Source organism: Felis catus, chromosome A1 (genome assembly GCF_018350175.1).
Source record: "Felis catus isolate Fca126 chromosome A1, F.catus_Fca126_mat1.0, whole genome shotgun sequence".
In the NCBI taxonomy this organism is placed as follows: domain Eukaryota; kingdom Metazoa; phylum Chordata; class Mammalia; order Carnivora; family Felidae; genus Felis; species Felis catus.
In genome coordinates, this window is record NC_058368.1 from 10,165,743 (window position 1) to 10,189,726 (window position 23,984).

At 43.2% G+C, this 23,984-nt stretch overlaps 1 protein-coding gene across 4 annotated transcripts in view; it reads left to right on the top strand.

The window, feature by feature from the left end:
- TEX26 (testis expressed 26) overlaps window positions 1-23,984 on the top strand; it is a 54,828-nt gene that overhangs the window by 24,538 nt on the left and 6,306 nt on the right. For 2 of the 4 annotated variants that reach the window (XM_045049960.1, XM_045050028.1), the window contains exons 6-7: window positions 1,575-1,736; window positions 6,917-7,587. In XM_045049960.1, the coding sequence (XP_044905895.1) occupies window positions 1,575-1,736; window positions 6,917-7,008 (254 nt within the window). In that variant the 3' untranslated portion in view covers window positions 7,009-7,587. Of the gene's footprint in view, window positions 1-1,574; window positions 1,737-6,916; window positions 7,588-23,984 lie in introns of those variants that run through there. The other 2 variants (XM_045049927.1, XM_045050002.1) reach the window with 1 other exon arrangement.

Genomic DNA, 23,984 nt, shown 5'->3' on the forward strand with positions numbered 1-23,984 from the left:
GTAAGCCTCCAAGGGATCAAAACTAGGCCTAGCTTCAAACCCAGGGAAGGAGTAAGTTCTGGGAAAGAACTGATTCCTTTTGCTGTGAAATGAGTGCACGCTCTGCCTGGGGGCAGCAGCGGGGATCGAGGGACACTTCCTCCTTGTAAAACAAAAGGAAGAATTTAGTTACTGTAAAATGACTAAAAAAAGAGACTGAGTGGGACTGAAATTAGATTTGTCAATCATCCCCTGGAAGCTTGACCGTATGGTATGTCCATCAAGTATCTTCAGATTCAGCAACCATTCCATTCACGTATTCTTTTACGATCCTGATTCCTACTGTTTTCAACAGAAAAGCTCTTAAAAGTTCCATGAGCAAGCCACCTCCAAGCTACTGGCTAAGAGCATAATTTGCTGTCAGTCTGAGATGGTGATATATTCCTGGTGTGGAGTTGGGATCGAGTAGTACTCTAGACAAAAATCACGGGATAGAAGCTTAGCCTCTCGGGATTAGAAGACAGCGTAGAAGTTACCTCATCTGGATCTCACACCCTGTGGGAATCCCCTCTACCCCATCCTTGCCAAGGGCTGATGTTGTCACTCTTTGGAGGATACCCCCCACCCCCAAGGCAACTCTTTCATTCTTAGATACCCCAGCTGTTGGAAAGTTCTCAGTGGCTGGAACCTTCCTTGCTACATTGGCTTTGGTTCTACGTCTTCCTACAGAGGTTAACTAGTGTGAGTTATTCTATGAAAACCTTCCTTTATACCTTCCACGCTCTCTACCGAAAGCATTTCCAGACCCTCCAAATGCTCTTCTGAGGATGTAGCATCAAAGTGCCCTCTTCCTCCCCCTGCTTCCTTCCCCCGGCCAGTGGTCCCTATAAAGGGACAAGCTGGGACTGAAAGCAGTATTTAAGGTGTCCTTAAGGTTCAAAGATTGGGCACGCTGTAGAAGTTAGGTTCTCACCTCATGTTTTCATTGCTTTTTTTTTTTTTCTGTGATAATTTCATGACCATCGGAACCCACATTAAATGAGCAATATCCAGAATCAAACGTAAGTGATTTTGGTTTTGCTTGCACCTGATGCCTTTATTAGTCTGAACGTGTAATGAGAGCCAGCTGGAGGTGTCATCACCGCTCACCTGAACACACCTGGGGCCCTGAGGGACTTCTCTTAGTGTGTCAGCCCATGTCTGCACAGGGGATGGCACAAAAGGGAAAGAAGCTTCTGTGAAGGCAGTAGTTTACTAAGGAGGTAGTGAATGCTACCATCCCAACACGCTGAGCCGCAGAAGAGTCGATTTCAGGGAGCATTTTTCTGAAAACGGAGGTCAAACTTGAGTCTCCGGCCATCAGCCCCAGTCACCACCACTGCCAACAGCAACGGTCCTGAGTCGGAGCAGCTCTGCTCGGCCCGAGTCCCGGGAGGAGTCACTCATGTACAGCGCCTCCCTTTCCAGCACCTTAAGGGTGATGATTAAGCTCCGAGTTGGGTTCAGGGCTGTTGGGGGCTTGCTAGACAAATAAGGGCAGGAATTCTTTACTCAGTGACACCCTCCGTGTCTTTCCCTCCCGTATGTCCCTCTAGTGCCTCCCGTGCTGTCCAGCCACATGAGGAATCAAGAACGCGCAAAGAAGCAGACTACGTACCAAAGCGATTATGGGAAAACCTACCTGGATTTCTTAGTGATTTTAAACTCATTTACTCCCTCTCAAATCACAGAGTACCTTCAGAGTCTTTCCTACAAAGGTAAGAGGAGGTCTTGAGTTACTGTTTAATGGATTTGCAGATCATAATACACTGCTTTATGCAAATAGAAACTGTTGCAACTTTCAGCCGCTGGGGTTAAATGTTCACGAAAAGATAGATATTGCCTCATAGAAATCCCATAGTTTTGTGTAAGCCTCAGCCCATTGAAAATAACGTTTTCTTTTTCTTTTTTGTTTTTAACTTTTTAGTGTTTATTTTTATTTTTGAGAGAGAGAGAGAGAGAGCGAGCAGGGGACGGGCAGAGAGAGAGGGAGACGCAGAATCTGAAGCAGGCTCCAGACTCTGAGCTGTCAGCAAGGAGCCCGATATGGGCTTTGAACTCACGAACCGTGAGATATTGACCTGAGCTGAAGTCGGATGCTTAATCAACTGAGCCACCCAGGCGCCCTGGAAAAAAAGCTTTCTTAAAAGAAGCCCCAGTGACTGTAGCCCCACTTATTACAAAAGAAACACCTAGCTTTTCACTCATTCCTGATCTCGCTTGTTTCACTCATTCAGCCCGTGGTTGAATTGCTCCCATACGACTTCTGTTTTTATGACAGTTAAGTGATTTCTTCTGTGGGTGTTTATACTGTCTCACGATTTCGTTTTATCTTATGTGATCTTTATTTCCTGTTTGGTGGTACTTTTTGTGACAGCCTTTTAGAGTACATGAGAATCTCGGTGTATAATGCCCTCAAAAAGAGCGAAGGCTGTGCTCAGGACAGTGTTAGTTCATTCTGCGTGACAAAGACTTATCCCAGCTCAGGACCTGGGGACTGGAATCTCCTCGAGAGCATCTCAGGGGCTGCTGGTCATTCTGTGCCTGTATAAAATGTCAACTCAGAGCAGTTGGAGTGAAGGAAACTCAACTCCTCCAACAGCTGTGTGCTCAACACCCACTGCTAGTGACTGCCCTGTCACTCCTCATCTTTGAGCACATGCCCCAGTGCAGACATTTATTTTTATGCAGTATATTCATACGCCACTAAACTAACGTATTAGGTAAGTTATAAAACACACTAAATGCTAAAGGAAGAAGTGCTTCGGGCTGTGTGGGGGTCACACACACAGCCTTGTTTTGTGCCCTGTGCTCGAGCGTAAGCTTAGGTCTTCCGCCAGCTCCTCAGTAATCCTCCGACTGCTCCCTGTCGCCTACCTGCCTTGGTCCCCAATCTCTGTCCTTTGCCTGTCCCCAGCTACGATCGGAAGAGCTTGATCTTCTGAAATCTTCACTGAAACCCTTTTATCCTGAGATCTCCTACCCCACACAAAACTGAAACCCTACTGTGGGCAAGACAGAAAAGGGAGTGTGTGTGTATGTGTGTGTGTGTGTGTGTGTGTGTGTGTGTGTGTAGGGGGGAAAGAGGATACTTCCCATGATTGCAGACTGAAGGCTGATGGCCCAAAGGCCTTTAAAAGAGCTTAAATGTTGGGTTTTAAGAGGAACAAGAAGCAGGTGTTTTGCCTCACTCTAAGGCAGAAGCAGAAGTCTGTCTTTTCCATCGGGAGCCTCATTCCTCTCAGCAGGTGCCTCTCGGCCCGCTTGGCACGTCAAAAGGAAACCAAGAGGCTCTTTGAGGTCGGCTGGTCAGATCTTCCAGGGAGTCATCCCATCAAGCTCAAGCCTGCTTTCTGTTCCTTTTCCCAGCTTGGTTCACCTATATAAAACTGTAGTCAGCGTCCTGTAAGGTGTTCCTTGCACCTTGGAGCCACATCTGTGTGACCCTATAGAGTGCTCCCAAAGCAGATGCTCCCATCTGCCCAGGGACTTGAAATACAGATGCAGCTGTCGCTTCTCCGCCTGCGTGGAAAAACCGTGGTGGCTGCTGGCACTTCTGTCCTTGGTTGTCTGTGTGTGCGATTTGTAGTTGAGCCTTAGCGGTGCCCCCCAGGGGTGAACTGAGGACTCTTTAGATGCTTTGCAGCCTCTGCTCCACTCAGATGTACCTTCTCCAAGATTCCTAGCATAAGCCGATTCCGTTGGACTTCTCCAGTTGGGCTTTTCTCTCCAGACAAGTGGGACATGGCCTATTACTTAACAAAGTAGCCTTGGGGCCAAGCTAGGCTTCGGTAGCTTTTCAGATCTCCTCTGTTCCTGGTGCCCTCAGGACGGGTGCTGGGGCAGGTACAAGATGCTTGTGCCCCAGAGCCTTGCCATTTTGCACTGACTTGGTGGCTTGTAGGATCTGCTTGCTCTGGGGTCTTGGTTTCTCTTCCCTAGTTTTGCTTTAGAATGACCTACCCATCAGCCAGCTATGCTACAGGCTGACAAGCAAGTAGGAGGTTCCCTTTGAATTCTAGTGTCTGGGACGACGCTTATGCTTTTTGGATGGCGAGTGCCTCAGCAGAGCTCATTTGTGGTAGGGCTGAGCCAGGAGGCAAGAGACTAACAATCTTGGCAGGCATATTAGGCTGAATGAATGATTACCACCTCAGCTTAAAGTATTTTACTGGATTATCCCTCTTAGACAGTCTCAGAGCCCAGAACAGGTACATTTTGAAAGAGAGAGGGGAAGGGGAGGGATGAAGGATATGGCCCAGGGCAGGGGCTAGGGAGGTGGTGGGGGGAGGTAGGATAGAGAAGACTCCAGGAAGACACAAAATGAAGCTGGGGAAGAAGAAAGGGGGAGCAGCTGAAGGCAAATCTTTTGTTTCCAACAATTCTGAGGATCGCTACTTGGTATTGAGTTTCTCTATGAGAACTTGAGGGGTTTGAACTAGATGTCTTTAGTGGGCATTCTGTTTTCAAAATTGCTTTAATCTCCGAGTGATTCAGACCACCAACAGCTCTGACTCTTGGGGCCTCTGTTATCTATTGCTAAGGACTGTCATCTCCCCGGGTAGTCCCCCCTCGAACGACAAAATTACCTGAAATCTGGCTTCAGATGCCTTCAGCTATTACTCCCTCTCTATCTCTCCCAATCAACACTCCCAGGAATATTCCTTCCTACGGTGTGATTCAATGTTGTGACGAATATATTCACGGACTCGAGAAACTTCACCGATTGAATACCTATAATGCCTGCTTGAGACCAAGATACATAAAAAACAAATCCTTCTTTTTTCAAGGAACTCATCGTCAGGGGTGGGAGACAGGCACGCAGTGGTAATGTCGTGAGCTCTGTAATCGAAGTAGTTTTTGGGTATGTTCCAACCCTGTGGATTGACATTGCCTGAGGGAAGGCTGCTTCTGGGAGGGAGGCTTCCTTTGAAGGTTAAGGATGAATCACCCTGACAAGAACCAGGGCCTTTCAGAGGGAGCAGAGGGAGGAGCATAAATGAAATCACGGAGACATGAGTCTGAATCTGTACGTAATAGATACAGTAGCATCTGGATTACAACTAGTAGCCTGTCTGACATTAATTTATTTAAATTGATATTAAATTGGACACAATCTCATCTTTTTTTATTAATTCACGCCAAATTTGATTCACCCTCTGTTTCCCTTTGGTATAAGAATGATTTTTGGTTCATTTGCTTGCTTATTTAAAAATAGCTCTTTGCTGTAAGGTTTAAAATGGAGCCATTTGGGGCTTGCAATGACAAGGACTCAAACTAGCAAATGTTGAGAGTATGGAGCAAAAAGTTGCTGGTGGGTATATCAAATAGTAGGATCACTGTAACACTTGAAACAGATCTGGCAGTTTCCCACAAAGTGAAACCAAATCTACTCCATGACCCAGAAATTCTACTTCTGGGTATTCACCCAAGAGACAAGAAAACACATGCCCGTGGAAGGGCTTGTCCAAAAATGTTCATGGCCATTTTATTCTTCACAGTCCCACACCGGATACAACCCAAATGACCACCAATAGCAGAAGGTAAACAGACTGGTATGTTCACAAGATACTACTAGATCTTAAAAAGCCCCAGTGATTGGTGTATTCAACGACAAGAACTTCAAACACATTATGCCGAGTGAGAGGAGCCAGACACAAAATCATACGTTTTGTATGTGGGCCTTTATTCAAAGGGCTACAACAGGCAACATTTATCTGTGATGAAGGAAATCAGACGAGTGAGTGTCTTGAGGGAGGAGGTGTTGACGGGGAAGGAGCCTGACAAGCCTTTCTGGAGTGGTGGCAGCGATCTCGATTATATGGGTATGGGTTACATACCCCCAAGTGTCAACCCATCGAACTGCACGCGAAGGATCAGCGCGTTTCACTTCATGAAAAGGATACGAAAATTCAAAAAACGCTGAGGTCAGAAAAGATATGGAGCAGGGTGGGGATGGCTTACAATTAAATGTTAGGTCGTAAAAACAAAGAACCACAGAGAATTGGAGAGTAAACCTGGTGCACACACGTGCACTCCTGACCTTTAGACCTCGGCTGACATTTGTAACATGGGCATTGAACTTGATGACATGGTACCACTTGCATTGTTCCTTTCTTTTGGTCTTTGCTACATAGATGACAATTGCTGGGAGTAAGAAAAATTTTACAGCTCCTCTCTGATGTATATAATACACACACGCGCGCGCGCACACGTATATGTAATGACGATTAGGGAACCATGGATGTTCCGACTCAGACAAGGCTCCTTTACTTTCCAGATGAGGAAATGGAGGCCAGAAGGTTGAAGGGCCCTCTCATGGTCAGTTATTACTCAAAGATAGCAAAGTGTACCAAGGTTTGTTGGCAGAAGAAATAGCCCTGGCTTCAAGAAGCTCTTGAACAGTAGCCTCTATGGTTTTATGTCATCACGGTTTATTACTGTGTTCTCAGTAGTAAAGGACAAGGCTATCCTATTTATTGTCTTTTATGGACCAGGCCCTGCCCAGGTGCTTCTCACATAACATTCCTAACCCAGTCCAGCAAAGGTGCAAGGTAAGCGCTATTATATATATTCAAAGACAAGGAAGTGAAGAGATGGAGAGGCCATGTGACTTGCCAAAGATCGTGAGCGCGAAACGGAAACTTAAGTCAGTTTCATTCCAAACTCCATGCTCTTTCCAGGAAGACTTAATGATCCTTTCAATATGAAGTGTACTCTTTTTAATCCATACTTATACAATTGTGCATTAGACATATGCCCTTTGATATTTTGGTCCCATCAAATTTGTATATAGAGCGCTATTCTCAGATATTTTTCCTCCTTCCTAGAATTTCTCTATTTAGTGCGTAAGTAGTTAAATGGAAGATTTCATCCTGTGTTTCTTCATAATTTTCAGACAGACAAGTTCTTGATCGCTTTATTCGCTCTCACTGTGGCATTGACATGGGACAGGAAAATGACAGAAACGGTTCAAATGAAGAAAATTGAAAATCAATGAAAGCACCGGGTCAAAGGGCCTACTGAGTCATTTTTTCAATAATGAAAAAATAATAAGATCCAAATTGTTCTAAATAATTTATTCGTGACGCTGTGTAATTTTGTTTTATTTTGTTTTTAAACAATAAAATCATTTAAGGTCATAAATCCTTCCCACCACCAGAGCTTTAACTGTATCTAATAGATTTTGCTGTAATGTTTTGTTCTATTATCTTCTGGATACTTAATTTGTGGTTTCAGTTTTGATATCCTCTTAGACCCAGAAATTATGCCAAAGAGGTTTCTTAATTTTCGATAATTAGAGGATTTAAAAAAAACGTGTAATTGTTGATTGCCTGTTTGAAAGTTAAAAATATATATATATTTGCTTTGGAAAATATACCAAAGTTTTCTTTCGTTGTGCATATGATTAATTTGTAAATTACATGAATATAAGACGAGAAAAAAATGTGTAGGTTATTGTGTTTCTCACATCGTGTTTATCTTTGCTTTAATTGTATACTTGAACTGTCAAATTCTGAAAGAATAATATTAAAAACAGCCCACAGTAAAAATGTTTTCATTAATGTCTCCTTGGATTTCATATATTTATATTTATATATGTAAATATATAATATATAGCTGCTATGTTGTTTGTCAATGTTCATGACTCATAGAGCTTTTTCAGTGATTAGTTTCCTGCTCATTACATACTCTTCCTCTTTGACCTCATTAATAATTTTGGCCATGAATTACCTTGAAGCTGATATTAGTGTTGCCATCCATGTTGGGCTTGCTTTTCTTTGCCTTTTCTTGGTATATCTTTGCCTTCCCTTAATTTCCAATCTTTCCTTGTAGCATTGTTTCAATATGCTTCCAGAAATACCTTATGCCTAGGTTTTATATTATAACTAATGAGAGTCTTTATCTTTCGCCAGGAGAATTTAGTCAGTAATTATGATGCTTGACATACTTGCTTTTATGATTGCCATATTACTTTTTGTTATTCTTTATTGTTCTTTTTAGATTTACTTTAAAATTTTTTCTTTATTTTTTTTCTTAAGCCATTAATTTTTATTATTTTTAATGTTTATTTATTTATTTTGAGAGAGAGAGAGAGAGAGAGCATGAGTGGGGAAGAGGCAAAGATAGAGAGAGGGAGAGAGAGAATCCCAAGTAGGGTCTATGCTGTCAGTGCGGAACCTGACACAGGCCTCGATCTCACAAACAGTGAGATCATGACCTGAGCTGGAATCAAGAGTCAGATGCTTAACTGACGGGGCCACCCAGGTGCCCCTGATTTTTAAATTACACTATTTTTTGAATTAAAAGCAGTTTTTGAAAAGTCATACATGGCCATTGCTGAATTTGGGGTTCTCTATTAAAATAAAAAATTACACAATTCCTATGCTTCCGGTGCCTTCTCCTTCACAACTCCTCCCTTCCCCACTTACTGATGGGAGATATTTTATTTCCCCATCTCGTAGTGTACTTCCTGTCCCATCCCCACACGCACATGTACACACACGCTCACACACACTTCACTGCTGAGGGAGTTTGGAATTTTTGCTTCAAGCGCTTCTTAAGGATTTCCTTGCAATTTCCTTTCCTATTTAAAGAAGATGTAAGGCATATAATTTTCAGTCACATCATCAGTATCATCCACTTATATTTAACTATCACCGGTTCCTCCATTCTTTTGTCTTTCTAAATGATGAGATCCGTGCTCTGACTTACTTTTATCTGGTTAGAATAGTTTCTATGGATTTTCTCAGATGGGTTCCCAGGATGGTAACACCCTGAACTTTACTTATCCCACAAGGTCATTCTTTTGACCTTTTGTCTTAATTAAATGGTATCTTGTCTGGGTGTAGAATTCTTGGAACTAACTTTGATTTTCTCAATTGCCCACAGGTATTCTATTGTCTTGGTTGAGAGTACAATTTATAAGTCAGATACTGGTCTGGTTCAATTACTGCCATACGTGATCTGGGTTTTGTGAGTGTGTGTGTGTGTGTGTGTGTGTGTGCATGTGTGTGTGCTTCCTGGAAGTTTACAAGATTCTCGTTATCTTTAGACTATTTCGGTAACTTTTTGAAGCTATGTTCAGTTTCATTTGGAATTTTTCTCTAACTTCAGGTAATTTCTTTTACTTCACCTTTTGTTATTATGGCCTTTCTCTATGGAACTCTCTATGCTACCTTTTCTCCTTCTGAATATAATAATATTTGCAGCTGAGGCCTCCTGGATCTGTCCTTTTAGTCTTTCGCCTTTTTGTTTATAGTTGTCATTTTTAAAAATGGTTTTAACTTCTGTTGTATGTTTCTTCCTTTTGCTCACTCAAAACATCAGTTTGGTTCTTAGCAATGACCCTTCTGCTTGCCACATTTTAAAATCCAGGCATTAGGGGCGCCTGGGTGGCTCAGTCAGTTGAGCAGCCGACTTTGGCTCAGGTCACGATCTCACGGTCCATGAGTTCAAGCCCCGCGTCGGGCTCTGTGCTGACAGCTCGGAGCCTGGAGCCTGTTTCGGATTCTGTGTCTCCCTCTTTCTGACCCTCCCCCGTTCATGCTCTGTCTCTCTCTGTCTCAAAAATAAATAAATGTTAAAAAAATTTTTTTAAATCCAGGCATCAAATTTTATTTTAGCTTTAGTTTTAGAAAGCCTTTTTTTCACTCTATGATTGAATCTCCTTGAGAGTTTACTTCTCTTTTGTTAAACTTATCCTTACCTTCTTCATTGACCCTGCCTTAATTGGAGCCACCTTTTCTAATTTTGGGGTCTGGTCTTTTCCCTCAATGTATAGAGTACTCATAAAGGATATCATAGGTTGTCTGCCCTCAGGCCAGGTCAGTCCCCTGGGGCCTCTGAGCCAAGAAAAATGAGCCTTAGGGGAAGGCTGGTCAGTATTTGTTTACTGGCTGAGAAGTGAAGGGCTTGGCTAATAGAAGGGCCCTTGCTACTGAAGGGCAGGGGAGAGTCCCATACTCCCTCTGGCTCCTCCGAGAAGGGGATGAACAACTCTTTCTCAACTGCGCAGACTGGGAAGAGTGTTGCAAACCCCTCCAGGTTTTGTATGGTCATCAGGCTTGGACAGGTTGTCTCGGAACCACAAGCGACAAGGGGACAGGTGTAGTGCTTCTGGAAGGTATATTCCCACATCTGCCCATTGGGGCCCATCAGAGAACCTTGAATCGGAGATCCTTGCTCTGGGTTTCTCCCATGGCTCGGTGTCTACTGCTCTACCATGGCACAAAGATTCGAAAAGAATAAAGATCTCTACCTACTCTGAATTTCTGACGAATTTGTGACTTCACACAAGGCCCAGGCCCCGCTCAGTAACGTGCAATTTGGTTGTTGTGAGGTATTGGAGTGCATCGGAAGCTCCTTAAAGATAAGGCTTCTCAGCCTCACTCTCTCTACTTCCCCGGAAGTTGTGTGGGGGCATTCTCTCCTCTGCTCCCTGCCCTGAATAATAATTACCAGCAAGATTTGCGTGGGGAGGCAGCTTGACCACACAGTGTTTTATGGATCTCTTGTTTGTACCTGTCCTACTTTCCATTTCCATTTTGTATGAAAGCAGCAATATCCCAATGGTGTCTCTTTAAGATGGGTAATTTTCTACCTATAAGCTGGTGTTTGCCCCACTTGGGCCAGCACTCGAACATCGAGCTGCTGTTGATGTCTTTCTTGGAGTTCTAGGGATTTCGCTGTGGCCAGCCAGTAATTTCACATGGATTCACTCTTAGTTTAGTGTGTGTAGTGTGGGGCTTCCTGACCGTCCTTACAACACTCACTCCAAAGCATGGTCCACACGCCACTGGGATCCTGTGACAAATACGAAACGAGTAGCCACTTCAGTCGATATTTATTGAACACCTACTTAGTCTGCAGTATTTTGTTACAGCAGCCCAAATAGACTCATACACCTACCCCAGCTGACCTGCCAGATTAACCCACAAATTGTGAGTGAAAAATAAATGGTTTTCGTTGCATGCCACCGAGATTAATGTAACCATAGCTAAATGATTCACACACAGTATTTGTTTAGATGAGACATTTCGGGGAAACCTCAAAACAAAATGAAAGGCTTGGTACAATCAGTTCTCCCTCTTAAAAATATTAAGTCTGAACACCACTAAAAACTGGGTAGTGTTTAAAAAGTGGTTGTCTTTTAACATAGGAGAGGGCGGTTGTGTTTCCTTTGTATTTTAAAGCCTGCCAAATGGTGAAGGCATTCGAAACATTGAAAACTTCAAAGGTTCTCCTGAGGCCAGTAGCCACTGGTTATTTTAACGTGCCAAAGGGTGTGAATGATTGCTTTGCTATGGTTCCTTCTCAGAGCATATTGTCAAGACCAGATCAGTCAACGCATCTGACGTGAATTAATTATGTGGTCCTAGTATCTCTATTACCGTATTTCAAAGAGAGTTGCATTTCAACACAGATAATGATTCTGAACTTGTTTCTTTTGTGGAATCCCCTGATGTTTTTTTTTTTTTTTTTGATTCCCTTTCCACTCTCTTGCAAAACTCACCCCCGCACACACACCCAATCAAAAAAAAAAAAAATACATACATAACAGATTTTTATACTTTCCAGAAACATCTGTTCTTTGTTTTTAACCTCTTGAGGAAACTGTGATATAAATATGTTTAAATTTGTTCTGTTTTGTTTAAAAAATGCTTTCACGAACGGAAGAGTCGAAAAGTAACATCACTTTAAATTAAAGACTGCAGTAATTTATTTAAAAAAAAAATAAGAGGAAAAGAGAAAAATCACCATGGTGCATATGTAGTGGAATTTTCATTATGTGCTGAGAACCTCTCTGTACAGCAAGTATAGGACACAGCAGTGCTTCTCAACCTTGGCTGCACAACAGAATGGCCTAGAGAGATTTTGATGCAGGGCTCGATCTCATGAACCACGAGATCATGACCTGAGCTGAAATTAAAAGTCAGGCATTCAACCAACTGAGCCACCCAGGTGCCCCTGTCTCCATTTAAAGTGGGCTTCCTTGTGTGCGTATATACCACATCTTTTTCTATTCATCAGTCAATGGGCATCTGGGCTGTTTCCATAATTTGGCTATTGCAGATAATGCTGAAGTATCAGGGTGTGTGTATCCCTTTGAATTAGTATGTTGTGAGTGGGGGGATGGCTTCAGTAGGTGATGGGGATTAAGGAGTGCATTTGTTGTGTTGAGCACGGGGTATCCTATGGAAGTGTTGAATCGCTATATTGTACACTGTATGTTAACCGACCAGAATTTAAATAAAAACTTAAAAAATGGGGGTTCCCGGATGGCTCAGTGGGTTGAGCAGCTGACTCTTGATTTTGGCTCAGGTCATGACAGCAAGGTTTGTGGATTTGAGCCCCGCCTTGGGCTCTGTGCTGACAGTGTGAAGCTTCCTTGGAATTAATTCTCTCTCTCCCCCTCTCTCTCTGCTCCTTCCCCACCCTCTCCTGCTTGCTCTCCCTCTCTCTCAAAATAAATAAGTAAATGAAAGAAAGAAAGAAAGAAAGAAAGAAATCTTTTAAAAACTTTAAAAAATGAAAATTAAAAAAATAAAGTAGGTTTCTTGTAGATAGCAAATAATTAGACTTGCTTTTATTTTCAATCTGATAATTTCTCTCTCAATTAGTGAGCTCATGCCATTCACCTTTAATGTGATTATCGGTACGATTGGATTAAAATGTTTCATTTTGATATCTGTTTTCCGTTTTATTTCATATCTTCTTTTTTCCCTCTTTTTCCATCTTCTCGTGGATTGATACCAGCATATTTTTTGAATCAGTTGGATTGATCCAGATTATTTTTATTATTCCATCTTTGTCTCCTTATTATTATATATGCTGTTTTCCAAATATTTTCTAGTGCTTGCCTTAGTTTCTCCAATATACATCTTGAAGTAGCATGTATCCACTATTAAATATTTTGGGGTGCCTGGGTGGCTCAGTTGGTTAAGCGTCCAACTTCAGCTCAGGTCACGATCTTGTGGTCCGTGAGTTCAAGCCCCGCGTCGGGCTCTGTGCTGACAGCTCAGAGCCTGGAGCCTGTTTCAGATTCTGTGTCTCCCTCTCTCTGACCCTACACCTTTCATGCTCTGTCTCTCTCTGTCCCAAAAATAAATAAACGTTAAAAAAAAAATTTTATAAAAAAAAAAAAAAATAGGGGCGCCTGGGTGGCGCAGTCGGTTAAGCGTCCGACTTCAGCCAGGTCACGATCTCGCGGTCCGTGAGTTCGAGCCCCGCGTCCGGCTCTGGGCTGATGGCTCAGAGCTTGGAGCCTGTTTCCGATTCTGTGTCTCCCTCTCTCTCTGCTCCTCCCCCATTCATGCTCTGTCTCTCTCTGTCCCAAAAATAAATAAACGTTGAAAAAAAAAATTAAAAAAATAAATAAATAAATATTTTACTGCCTCCTATGACTTTAAAGACCTCATAATTTTATATGCCTAATTCCTCCTTCTTTCCTTTATGCTATTGTTATCATACATTTTATTTTCACCGATGTTATAAATATGCAACAGACTACTATTCTTTTTTAGATAGCTTTCTTTTAGAAAAATCAAATTTGATGTTATCTTTGTTGTATCTCTAGCACTCTCCATTTCTTTGTGTAGGTCTGAGTTTCTGTCCGATGCCGTATTCTTTAACATTCCCAAAGCTTTTCCTTCCGGTAGACTTTTGTGTGAGGATTAAGGTTAATCTTATCAGGAGCTGGGCTGAGTTTGAGGTGACTTGTTGCTAGGATTACCCTCGGTACAACAAAACCTACAAATTTTTCTCAGTTTCTGTTTGAGAATGTCTCTATTTCGCTTTCAGTTTTGGAAGATATTTTTTGAGCTATAGAATTTTTGCTTGACAGATTTCTTTTCTTCAACACTTTAATGGTGTTCTTCCTTTGCCTTATTGCTTGTGTCATTTCTAACAAGGGGCGCCCTAATTCTTATCTTTATTCCTCTGTAATAGGTCTTTCTTCGGTGACTGCCTTCAAAATTTTCTTTCTTTCTTTTTTTTTTTCCCCAAGGAGTTTGACTATAATATTAAGGTTTTTGTTTGTCCTTTTGTTTGGCTTTGGTATTTACCTTGCTTAATGTTCTCTGAGCTTCTTAAATCTATGGTTTGGTTTCTGTCATTGATTTGGGGAAATTCTTAGCCATTATTCCTTCAAAGAGTTCTTCTGCCCTGTTCTCTTGTCTTCTGCTCCTATGATGCTAAGCACACATATATTACTTGGCATTGTCACTCAGCTCTGAAATATTCTGTTTTGTTCTTTTTTTTTTTTCTGCTCTATTTTCTCTTTGTGTTTCAGTTTCGCTAATGTCTATTGGCCAGTCATCAAGTTCACTGATTCTTTTCTTGATTGTGTCACGTCTACTGATCAGCCCATCAAAGGGGGCTCTTCATCTCGATTTCTACATTCTTCATTTCTAGCATTTCCATTTGATTCTTTCTTGTGGTTTGCATCTCTGTGCTGACCTTAACCTGTTTGGTATTGCATACTGTCTACATTTCCATTAGACTTTAATATATTCATGGTAGTTGTTTAAAACTTCCCATTACATAGTTCCAACATCGGTGCCATAGCTGAGTCTTTTTCTGTTGATTGCTTTGTCTCTTGACAGTGTACTGATTTTTTTAAATTGTCCTTACACGTGCCTCATAACTTTTTGCTGGAAGCGGAACATCTTGCGTACGACAAGTGAACAGTTCTCATGACTGGGTACTGTTATGCTTTGTCTTCTAGTAGACCTTTGGTGTGGGAGTTAGCGTTCTTTCCGTCAGGTTTGTTGTTGCTATGGTTACCCTGGGTGCACCACAGGTTTCAGATTCCTCTAACAATACCTTGTAGTGGAACAGTACCTTGTACCATAGCAGCTGGCTTTCCAGAGACTTTCAATTCCTGCTCCTTCCCCAGCGTTAGGTGTCTCCTGCACGATGCACCTCAGTATGGGTGTATCTCCACACTTGTAGCTCTGCTGGCAGTATTCTACTGTTACTTGTCACTCAGCTTGTTAGCGTCGTGGTGGGGATGTTCTCTGGTGCACTGGCTAAGCCTTATTCTTAGGCTGATACTAGGTTCCCGGGTCTTGGGATGTGGCCTTCCCAGGACTCCTGCCTCCCCTCTAGCTATAGTTCTGAGACCAGTCCTGTGCCTGTCCCTTTCCCATGAATAGAGGATATTTTCATCTCCCTTCCCTCAGCAGCAGTGGGTTTTCCCCTAGGCCCTAGAGGCAGTATTATTTTCTCCCCCCTTATAGAATAAAGCGTTTATTCCATAGGAGAGATAGGGAAAGGGGTCGGGGTAGGGCTTCCTGCTCCTCCTGTGGTAGCTACTCTCCCTAAAGCCTGCACCATATTTTCCCTGGAGAGTCACAAGTCCCTCCCATGAACTCCTGGTGGGGTCCATGGAGAAGTCTGCAAGGGGGTGGGAGATCCCCCAAGTCCCGTGGCCTCACCGGGCTCCACACTCTACTGCCAGCCCCTATTTAGTTTCTATCAAATCACCAACTGTTCTTGCAGAATTCTTTCTGGCTTCCAGCTGCTTCTGTCCTAGGTTAAGCAAATATCAGTTCCCATCTGGCCCCGCGGGTGCCCGTGTCTCTTTAGATTTGGGGCTAGTTGGTTTGCCCTGTGACCTCAAGTCTGTGATAGGCACAAAAAAAGTTGCAAACTTGCAGTTTGTCCGGGTTTCTGTGGTGGTTGTTCTTATCAGGGTGGGAATTATACCTTTTCCTCCTCTCCAGAGCCCTGAGCGGAAGCTGAAAGTCAGAAATAGGGTTTTTAGTTGAAGTTTTCTGTCTTTTAACAGTTTCTAACTTCCACTTATAAGTAGGTCCCGAGGATGCAATGTACAGCATGAAGACGATGATTTGCTATATTGTATATTTGAAAGCTGCTAAGACAATAGATCTTAAACGTTCTCATCACAAGAAAAAAATGTGTCACTATATAAAGTGATGGATATTAATTAAACTTATTGTGGTGATCATTTCACAATACCAGCATGTATCAAGTCATTGGATTGTGTGCCTTAAATTTATACAATGTTATATATCGATTATATCTCAATAAAACTAAAAAATGTGACTTTTTTGGCATGTTAAGGATATCTCACTAAAAAATCATACAGTATTTTTAAAATCGTGTTGACTAGGGGTGCCTGGGTGGGTCAGTCAGTTGGGCGTCCGACTTTGACTCAGGTCATGATCTCGCGGTCTGTGGGTTCGAGCCCCGCATCAGGCTCTGTTCTGACAGCTGGGAGCCTGGAGCCTACTTCAGATTCTGTGTTTCCTTCTCTCTCTGCCCCCCACCCCCAGTTGTGCTCTGTCTCTGTCTCTCAAAAATAAATAAATGTAAAAAAAAGTAAAAAAAATCGTGTTGACTGTTTTTAAGCAATTGATGGATATAATTAATCGGTAGTCAGTTATTAACTAATTTTACTATTTTTTAAGTTTTATTTTATTAGTTTAATGTTTCTTATTTTTATAGCAATTATAAAATACTTTGGGTAACATTTAATCAGAAACGTACAGGACCCATATGAAGAAAACTCATAAAATTCTCTAAGGAACATGAAGTAAGTCTTGAGGAAATAAAGAGGGGGTGCAGTTTCATACAGAAGATTCAAGATTGCACAAATGCCACTTTTTCTTAAATCGACTTATAAATTTAATACCAATAGAATTTTTAACTGTAGCTTCATGAGTGTACATAACTTGACAAAAAATTCCAAAGCTCGCTTAGAAAGAATAAATGTCAAGCATAACCAGGAAATTTTTAATCCAGAAGATAATTGGAGAAAATACTTAGGAGAAAATTTCCCTTATAAATATTAAAATGTGTCATAAAGTTACCATACTACACTCTGTCATAGGTGGAGGGAAAATGAACAGATTAACGAAAAAAATAGGCGAGGAAAAGACTAAAACATATATGGGAATGTTGGGAATGTGGTATTTAATCAAGATGCCAGTACAAAACTGTAGGAAAGAAATGGCTTATCAAATAAATGCCACTGAAAGCCAACCGTGGGGGCAAAAAGACGTATCTATACATCATTCCCTTAATAAATGGCAGAATGGATTAAATAAACAAATGTAAAATGTTTAAAACATGACATCTTCCAGGCACCAGAAATTTTTTGTTTTCCTAGTGAGGGTAAAAAACACAGATTCTTAAATAAAGAGACTATAAAATCTGTCCACCTCCCCAACTCCAAAACAACCTTGACCGTAAGAAAATGAGAGACAACCGAAAAAGTATTCACATCACCTATAACAGAGTAGCAATAGTATATTCAGATCGGTTTTTTTTTTCAACGTTTATTTATTTTTGGGACAGAGAGAGACAGAGCATGAACGGGGGAGGGGCAGAGAGAGAGGGAGACACAGAATCAGAAACAGGCTCCAGGCTCTGAGCCATCAGCCCAGAGCCTGACGCGGGGCTCGAACTCACGGACCGCGAGATCGTGACCTGAGCTGAAGTCGGACGCTTAACCGACTGTGCCACCCAGGCGCCCCTCAGATTGTTTTTATAAATCAACCAGAAATTAATAAACACCTTGATGGAAAAATGGGCAAAGGCTTGCCATGTTGGGAAAGATGAACCAAACAGCGTTGGCAAGGGTGGGAAAGGATGTCCTCATGCATGGTTATGATGTGTATTACTTTGTAACAAGTGACCAGGAACTGGGCAGCCTGAAAACAACAAAAATTATTGTCTCACCATTTGGGAGGCGAGAAATTGGAAATCAAGGGGGAAACTGGCAGGGTCATGCTCCCTCCAAAGCCTCTAGGGGAGAATCCTATGATTCTTCCAGCTTCTGGTAAACCTAGGTGTTTCCTGATTTGTAGAAGCATCAATTCAACTTCTGCCTCCAATGTCACATGGCATTCTTTCTGTGTCTTTGTGTCTTCACAAGACCATCTCACCTCTGTGTCTCTGTCCAAATTTCCCTCTTCTCATAAGGACATTGATCACATCAGACAAGGGCCCACCCTAATCCAGTCTGATCTCAGTTTCAGAGTCCCTTTCACGAATTTACCACCATAAGATCTTTGGATAAATGGGAGACGTTACATGCGCAGTTTATTTTTTAAATCAAAGATCTATGAAACTGGAGAAAAGTGTCAATGACTATTATGTCCATTAATAGGGGACTGTTAAGAGGCACCTGGGTGGTTCAGTCAGCTGGGCGTTCAACTTCGGCTCAGGTCATGATCTCATGGTTTGTGAGTTCAAGCCCCGCATAGGGCTCTGTGCGGACAGTTCAGAGCCTGGAGCCTGCTTCACATTCTGTGTCTCCCTCTCTCTGTCCCTCCCCCATTTGCGCTCTGTCTCTCTCTCTCTCTTAAAAAATAAACATTAAATTTTTTTTTTTAAAAAAAGGGGAATGTTAAGTAAATTCAGAATGTAACACCATGCACACAGTTAGGTCTCTATTTTTTTTTAATGTTTGCTTATTTTTGAGAGAGAGAGACACACAGAGCACAAGCAGGGGAGGAATAGAGAGAGAGGGAGACACAGAATCCAAAGCAGACTCCAGGCTCTGAGCTGTCAGCACAGAGCCTGATGCGGGGCTTGAACCCACAAATCATGAGATCATGACCCTTGCCAAAGTCAGATGCTTCACCGACTGAGCCACCCAGGCCCCCCTACATCTCTACTTATTGACAAAGAAACTCAGTCTAGACATCTTGCTAAGAGAAAAAAAGTGACACGATGTCATTTCTATAAAATTACACAACTTCACATTAATGTAAAATAAAAAAAAGAATACACCGATGTCCACAATAGTATGCTTTATCTCGAGGAGTGCATATCAGAGTGCTACCAGAGGATATCTCACAGGTAGTGCCTAAAGTCAGAGCACTTCCACACTTTGTGTAAAACATCAGGAGAGACGAAAGGGGACGCAGCTGTAGTGAAGTTCAGGGGACCCCACACTTGAGGACAGAGAGCCAAGCTGGCACATCTCAAAGCAGAAATCTCAGATGGGTCCCATCCGAGCTGGGCTGCTTTCTTCACGTGTAAATGAGGATCGCCACACTTCCGGGGGTTGACCCAGAGAATAAGCAGATGAAGTTTTGGGACCGACGGGCAAACTGAGAAGTGCCATTCGTTCTCGCTTCTCCTATTCCAGACATAGTTCTAGCCTCTGGGGATTCAGCTGGAAAAGAGATCAATTTATATCCATGGAGCTTATGTTCTTGAAGGTAGAAAATTGATAACAAACTAATAAATGCATGACACAATGACAGTTCCAGTAGGGTGAAGGAAACGTACATAAAATACAAATATGTATTTCACATGTAATACACCAGTGTCGAATTCAGGAGTATGAAGGAAAATACAGCAGACTAACCACGGAGAGACATGAGGGGTTGCTATTTTAGGTGGGGTGGCCAGGAAGGCCTCTCTAAAGTGGCCTTGAGCTCGTTCTGAGCCGACAGAAGCCAAGGAAGAAGGCAGAATCTCGTGGATATCTAGAGGCAGGGCCTTCCAGCTGGGGGAACAGGGGCAGAAGGCCTGCACGTACTAAGAGAAGGTCAGTGTGGTACTAGATAACCCAGCAGAGAATAGTAGGAGGAGATAAGGTCAGGAAGATAGAAAGGCAGGCAGATCACAGGAGCTTCTGACGCTACGGATTTTGCATTGCATTTCGCTTGAACGAGATGAGAGTCATGGCGGGGTTTTGAGCAGAGGATTGACATTATCCACCTTCTGTTTTTAAACGATGGCTCTCTACACAGAATATAGAGCAGGGAGGCAGAAATGAAAACAGGGAGACCGACCGGAGGCTCGTGGCAATGGCCAGGCAAGGGATGTGGGTCGCTTGGACCAAGAGGAGGTGTTGGTGGAGAAAGCAAGGAATGGTTGGACTCTGAAGGGATTTCAAAGGTAGAACCTATAGAATTTGTCGGTGGACTGAACGTGCGTTCGCGAGGGAAAGAGGACGAGATGACCTCAAGGATTTTTCCACAAGCAACTGGAAAAATGGAGTTGCTGTCTGAGTCTGGGAAGATGGGAGAGTGGCGTTGGGTAATCAAGGGTTCAGCTTTGGACAGTGAGTGGCATTCGAATGTAATTATTATGAATTGTGCCCTGGCAGGGCAAAGTGACGAAAGAATACTTTCATTTTTTAATTTTTATTTTGAGAAAGAGAGAGAGAGAGAGAAGGAGAGGGGCAGAAGGAGACAAAGAGAGAGAGAGAATCTTAAGCAGGCTCCATACTCAGCGTGGAGCCTGACGCAGGGCTCGATCCCATAACCCTGGGCTCATGACCTGAGCTGAAATCAAGAGTCGCTCAACTGACTGAGCCACCCAGATGCCCCAAGACAGCACTTTTAAGACCAGAGTTATTTTTCCTCTTTGGTCCCTCCCTGGCATCTCCTCCCCACCCCACCACCAACTTCACGTTAGCATCAGTTACCTTCTCCGGTGATGGGATTAATGTACCTTAAGGTACCTGAGTCGGGGGGCGGGGGAGCAGAGAGAGGAGGTACCTACCCTGGTACTCCAGTTATAGACCTTGGCAGTGAGAGGCAAGCAGCCACTCTGGGCAGAGCTCATCAGCACTGGTTGCTCCCAGCCAGAAAGCAGCAAGATTTTCTTTTGCTGCCATCTCTCTGATCATTAGTAATTGCCCTAGGGGACCTAGTGGACACAGTTCTTATCAGTAAAGCAGCACCTGGCAGGTTTTGCTGTCTGAGACCATGAACCAGAGAGGAAGAAGAGCAGACTCTGCTCTGGGAAGGTGAGAAACATCTCACGTTAACAGGTAAGAAAAGTTATCTTCATTCCTTGCCTTTTTTTTTTTGTCTCATAGAATTTTCTAGAATTCTGCTTGGGTACAGACAGCTGTTTGCTGTAACAGTGAGTATTATGAGGTGACTGTTTACGTTGTCAAGGAAGCAGGTTTTGCTCCTCAGGAGGAAGGTAAAGAGAAATTTGTCACATTCACTGTGGAGCTTGACCATACCCCACATGGACCGGCACGAACATCAGTGCATTACGGTGGATTGTGCTCAGTGTCCTTAACTGGCTGTTGCTATGGAATTTTGTCTCCGTAATCAGAGCCTCTGCCTTGATAATTTGATTGCACTTAAAAAAAAACAACAAAAAAAAAACCCTTGAATTCGTGTAAATCCTGATAACATCACGAGAGGGCTTTTGATTAATGCAAAATTAAAGCTCTTTCAGAAGCATTAATTGAATAAAAAGAACACTATTCAAAGAGCTTTAAGGACATCCCAAACCATTTGAAGATAACAGACTCTACAGCCGTTATCTTAAAATCTGGTTAATTAAAGTGCTAAGTGTCATCAAATATTTTGACTTCGGGGTACTTTATTTATATTTGTTTCTATCTAATTTTTTTGTTGTCCTGGCCATTAAGTATCTGTTCTTCTTTTCTCACACTGCCCAGGCACGTTAGCAGGAAAAGAAACCCTAGAGTATTTCCAGCTCAGTCTTTCAACCCATCCTTCCTCCTGGCCAAGTGTTGATCAAGTATCGTAATTAAAAGTGACCCATTTCGGGCGCGTGGGTGGCTCAGCCAGTTAAGCAACTGACTCTTGCTTCCCGCTCAGGTCATGATCTCGCGGTTTGCGAGATCAAGCCCTGCGTTGGGTTCTGTGCTGACAGTTGTGGAGCCTGCTTGGGATTTCCTCTCTCCCCCTCTCTCTGCCTCTCTCTCTCTCTCATAATAAAAAAATAAACATTTAAAAAGGTGATCCATATTTTCTGAGGTGGCTGAGATACAATGTGCCTTTAGCTCGGCAGAAGGATGTGACAGAAACAACCGTGAACATAGTATTAAATTAGTATCTATATTGACAAACAATACGCTTAAAATTTGCTGCACAGGTACCATCTAGGAGGCTTAGTGTCGTAGCTCGTAGGAGACCCACATTGCCTAGACATTTAGAAAGCTCATTACCTTACAACGTCCATTTGCTGGTAGGGAGTGCTCCGAAGCTGGTTAAGTCAACAACTCAAAAGCGTCATTTAACACAAAATATCCTTTCCAACCCCTTGTTCCGGCTTTGGGCCTCACATTCATCTGGGTTGTGTGTGGTTATGGCATCTCCAACCAGAGTCCCCACGTCTGAGGCAAAGGAAAACCTCGGTGTCCCCCTTTTCTTCACTTTTTACATTTCTTCTTCTTTTTTAAAATTTATTTTGAGTGACAGAGAGAGAGAGAGAGAGAGAGCCAGCACATGAGTGGGGAAGAGGGAGAGGGGGAGACAGAATCCCAAGCGGGCTCCACGCTGTCAGCCAAGAGCCTGACGTGGGTCTCGAAGTCACCATCAAAGTCGCCAACGGTGAGATCGCCAAACTCAAGTGTGGGATGCTTCACCCACTGAGCCACTCAGGCACCCCTCTTCACTTTCTAAACGCATGAGACCTTTCCCAAAAGCCACCCAGTGCACTTACACGCACATCTGATTGGCCAAGTTGTGTCACGTGCCTGTGACTAAGCCCAAACCAGCAAGGACAAAGGCGGTTACCTTTGTCGTCTTGCATCTCAGGATTCCCCCCCTCCCCCACTGAGACGAGGGAGGAGCCCTGCCTTTCATGAAGGGCACGCCCCCTGGACACCCACCGCAAAGGCAGAGTTCTGTCATTAAAGAAAGGGTGGGGACAGAGGGCTGCTGGGGGGAAATGCATGGGCACTCTCTGGATTTCTTCCCATCTTTTTAGCTGCTCATCTGTAGTCCTTTTCCTTACTTCTCTTCCTCTGCCTGTCCTTGAAATATCGGGATTCCTCAGGGCTCAGCTGGGCCCTCTTCCCTTCTCTGTGTGTCCTCTCTGCTTAGAAAATCCTATCCAGTCCTGTGGCTTGGATTGCCATTTACACGCTGGCAACCCTCCAGACTGCTATCGTCAGCCCATACCTCTCCTCTGAGCTCCACATTTGGCAGCCAACTCCCCACTCAACAGCTCTACTTCTGTGCCTCAGAAGCATCTCAGACATGTACGTCCCAAACTGAACTTTTAATTTTCCCCCAACCAGCCCCTCCGCAGGCCTTCGCATCCTAGAAAACAGCACCTCCCTCTACCCAGTGTTTCAGAACAGATGCCTGGGAGTCAGTCTTGACACTCACCTTCCCTAACTACCCATCACAACTACTTTTCTTCTGTTCAACATGGCAGCTAGCACGGGCCCAAGGGTTCAGCCCACAGGGGGCGCTCAACAAACATTTGCTGCGAATTGATTGGATGTGCTAATGCAGCACATACCTTGATTGGAGAATGGAAATGTGAAGGTTAGAAAGGGCTTGAGGGTAATAATGGGTGGCATTCTGATAAAAGATGTTCATTCTGGGGTAAATTGAAAGGAACCTTCCCAGTGCCTTCTGACAGGTGTAATGGCGTCTTCCTCCCCAGTTCAAACAGAATGCCACCAATCTTTTTCTTTTTTTATGTTTATTTATTTATTTTGAGAAAGAGAGGTGGAGAGCAAGCAGGGAAGGGACAGAGAGAGAGGGCGACAGAGAATCCCAAGCAGAGATGCGGGGCTCGGACTCATGAACGGTGAGGTCGTGACCTGAGCTGAAATCAAGAGCTGGACCCTTAACCGACTGAGCCAGCCAGGTGCCCCCCACCAATGTTTTCGACAGGACTTGCATGAGCGCTAAAGGAGTGGTGGCCGTGGAATCTTCTAATTTACTCGGATTTGTCTCAGAAGCATTGGCCTCCATCGTGCTCCTGGTAGCAAAACCATGTTTGATAGTGAATGCACAATGAGGGCCCAATGGGAAGTGAAATTGTGACGAAACCTGCATTTTCTCTCAAGAAGCCTTGGGTCAGTGACTAATGAACTGTTCAGCTGAGGGATGTTATTCTTGTCTTTGCCGTCATTAATGATGCTGATAAACCGTGATGTTGGAAAGATGGAGAATTACACCAGTCAGCTACTGCTGCATAACAAGCACCTGTGACATCTTGGCGAGCACTTACTTCCCACGCATCTTCCG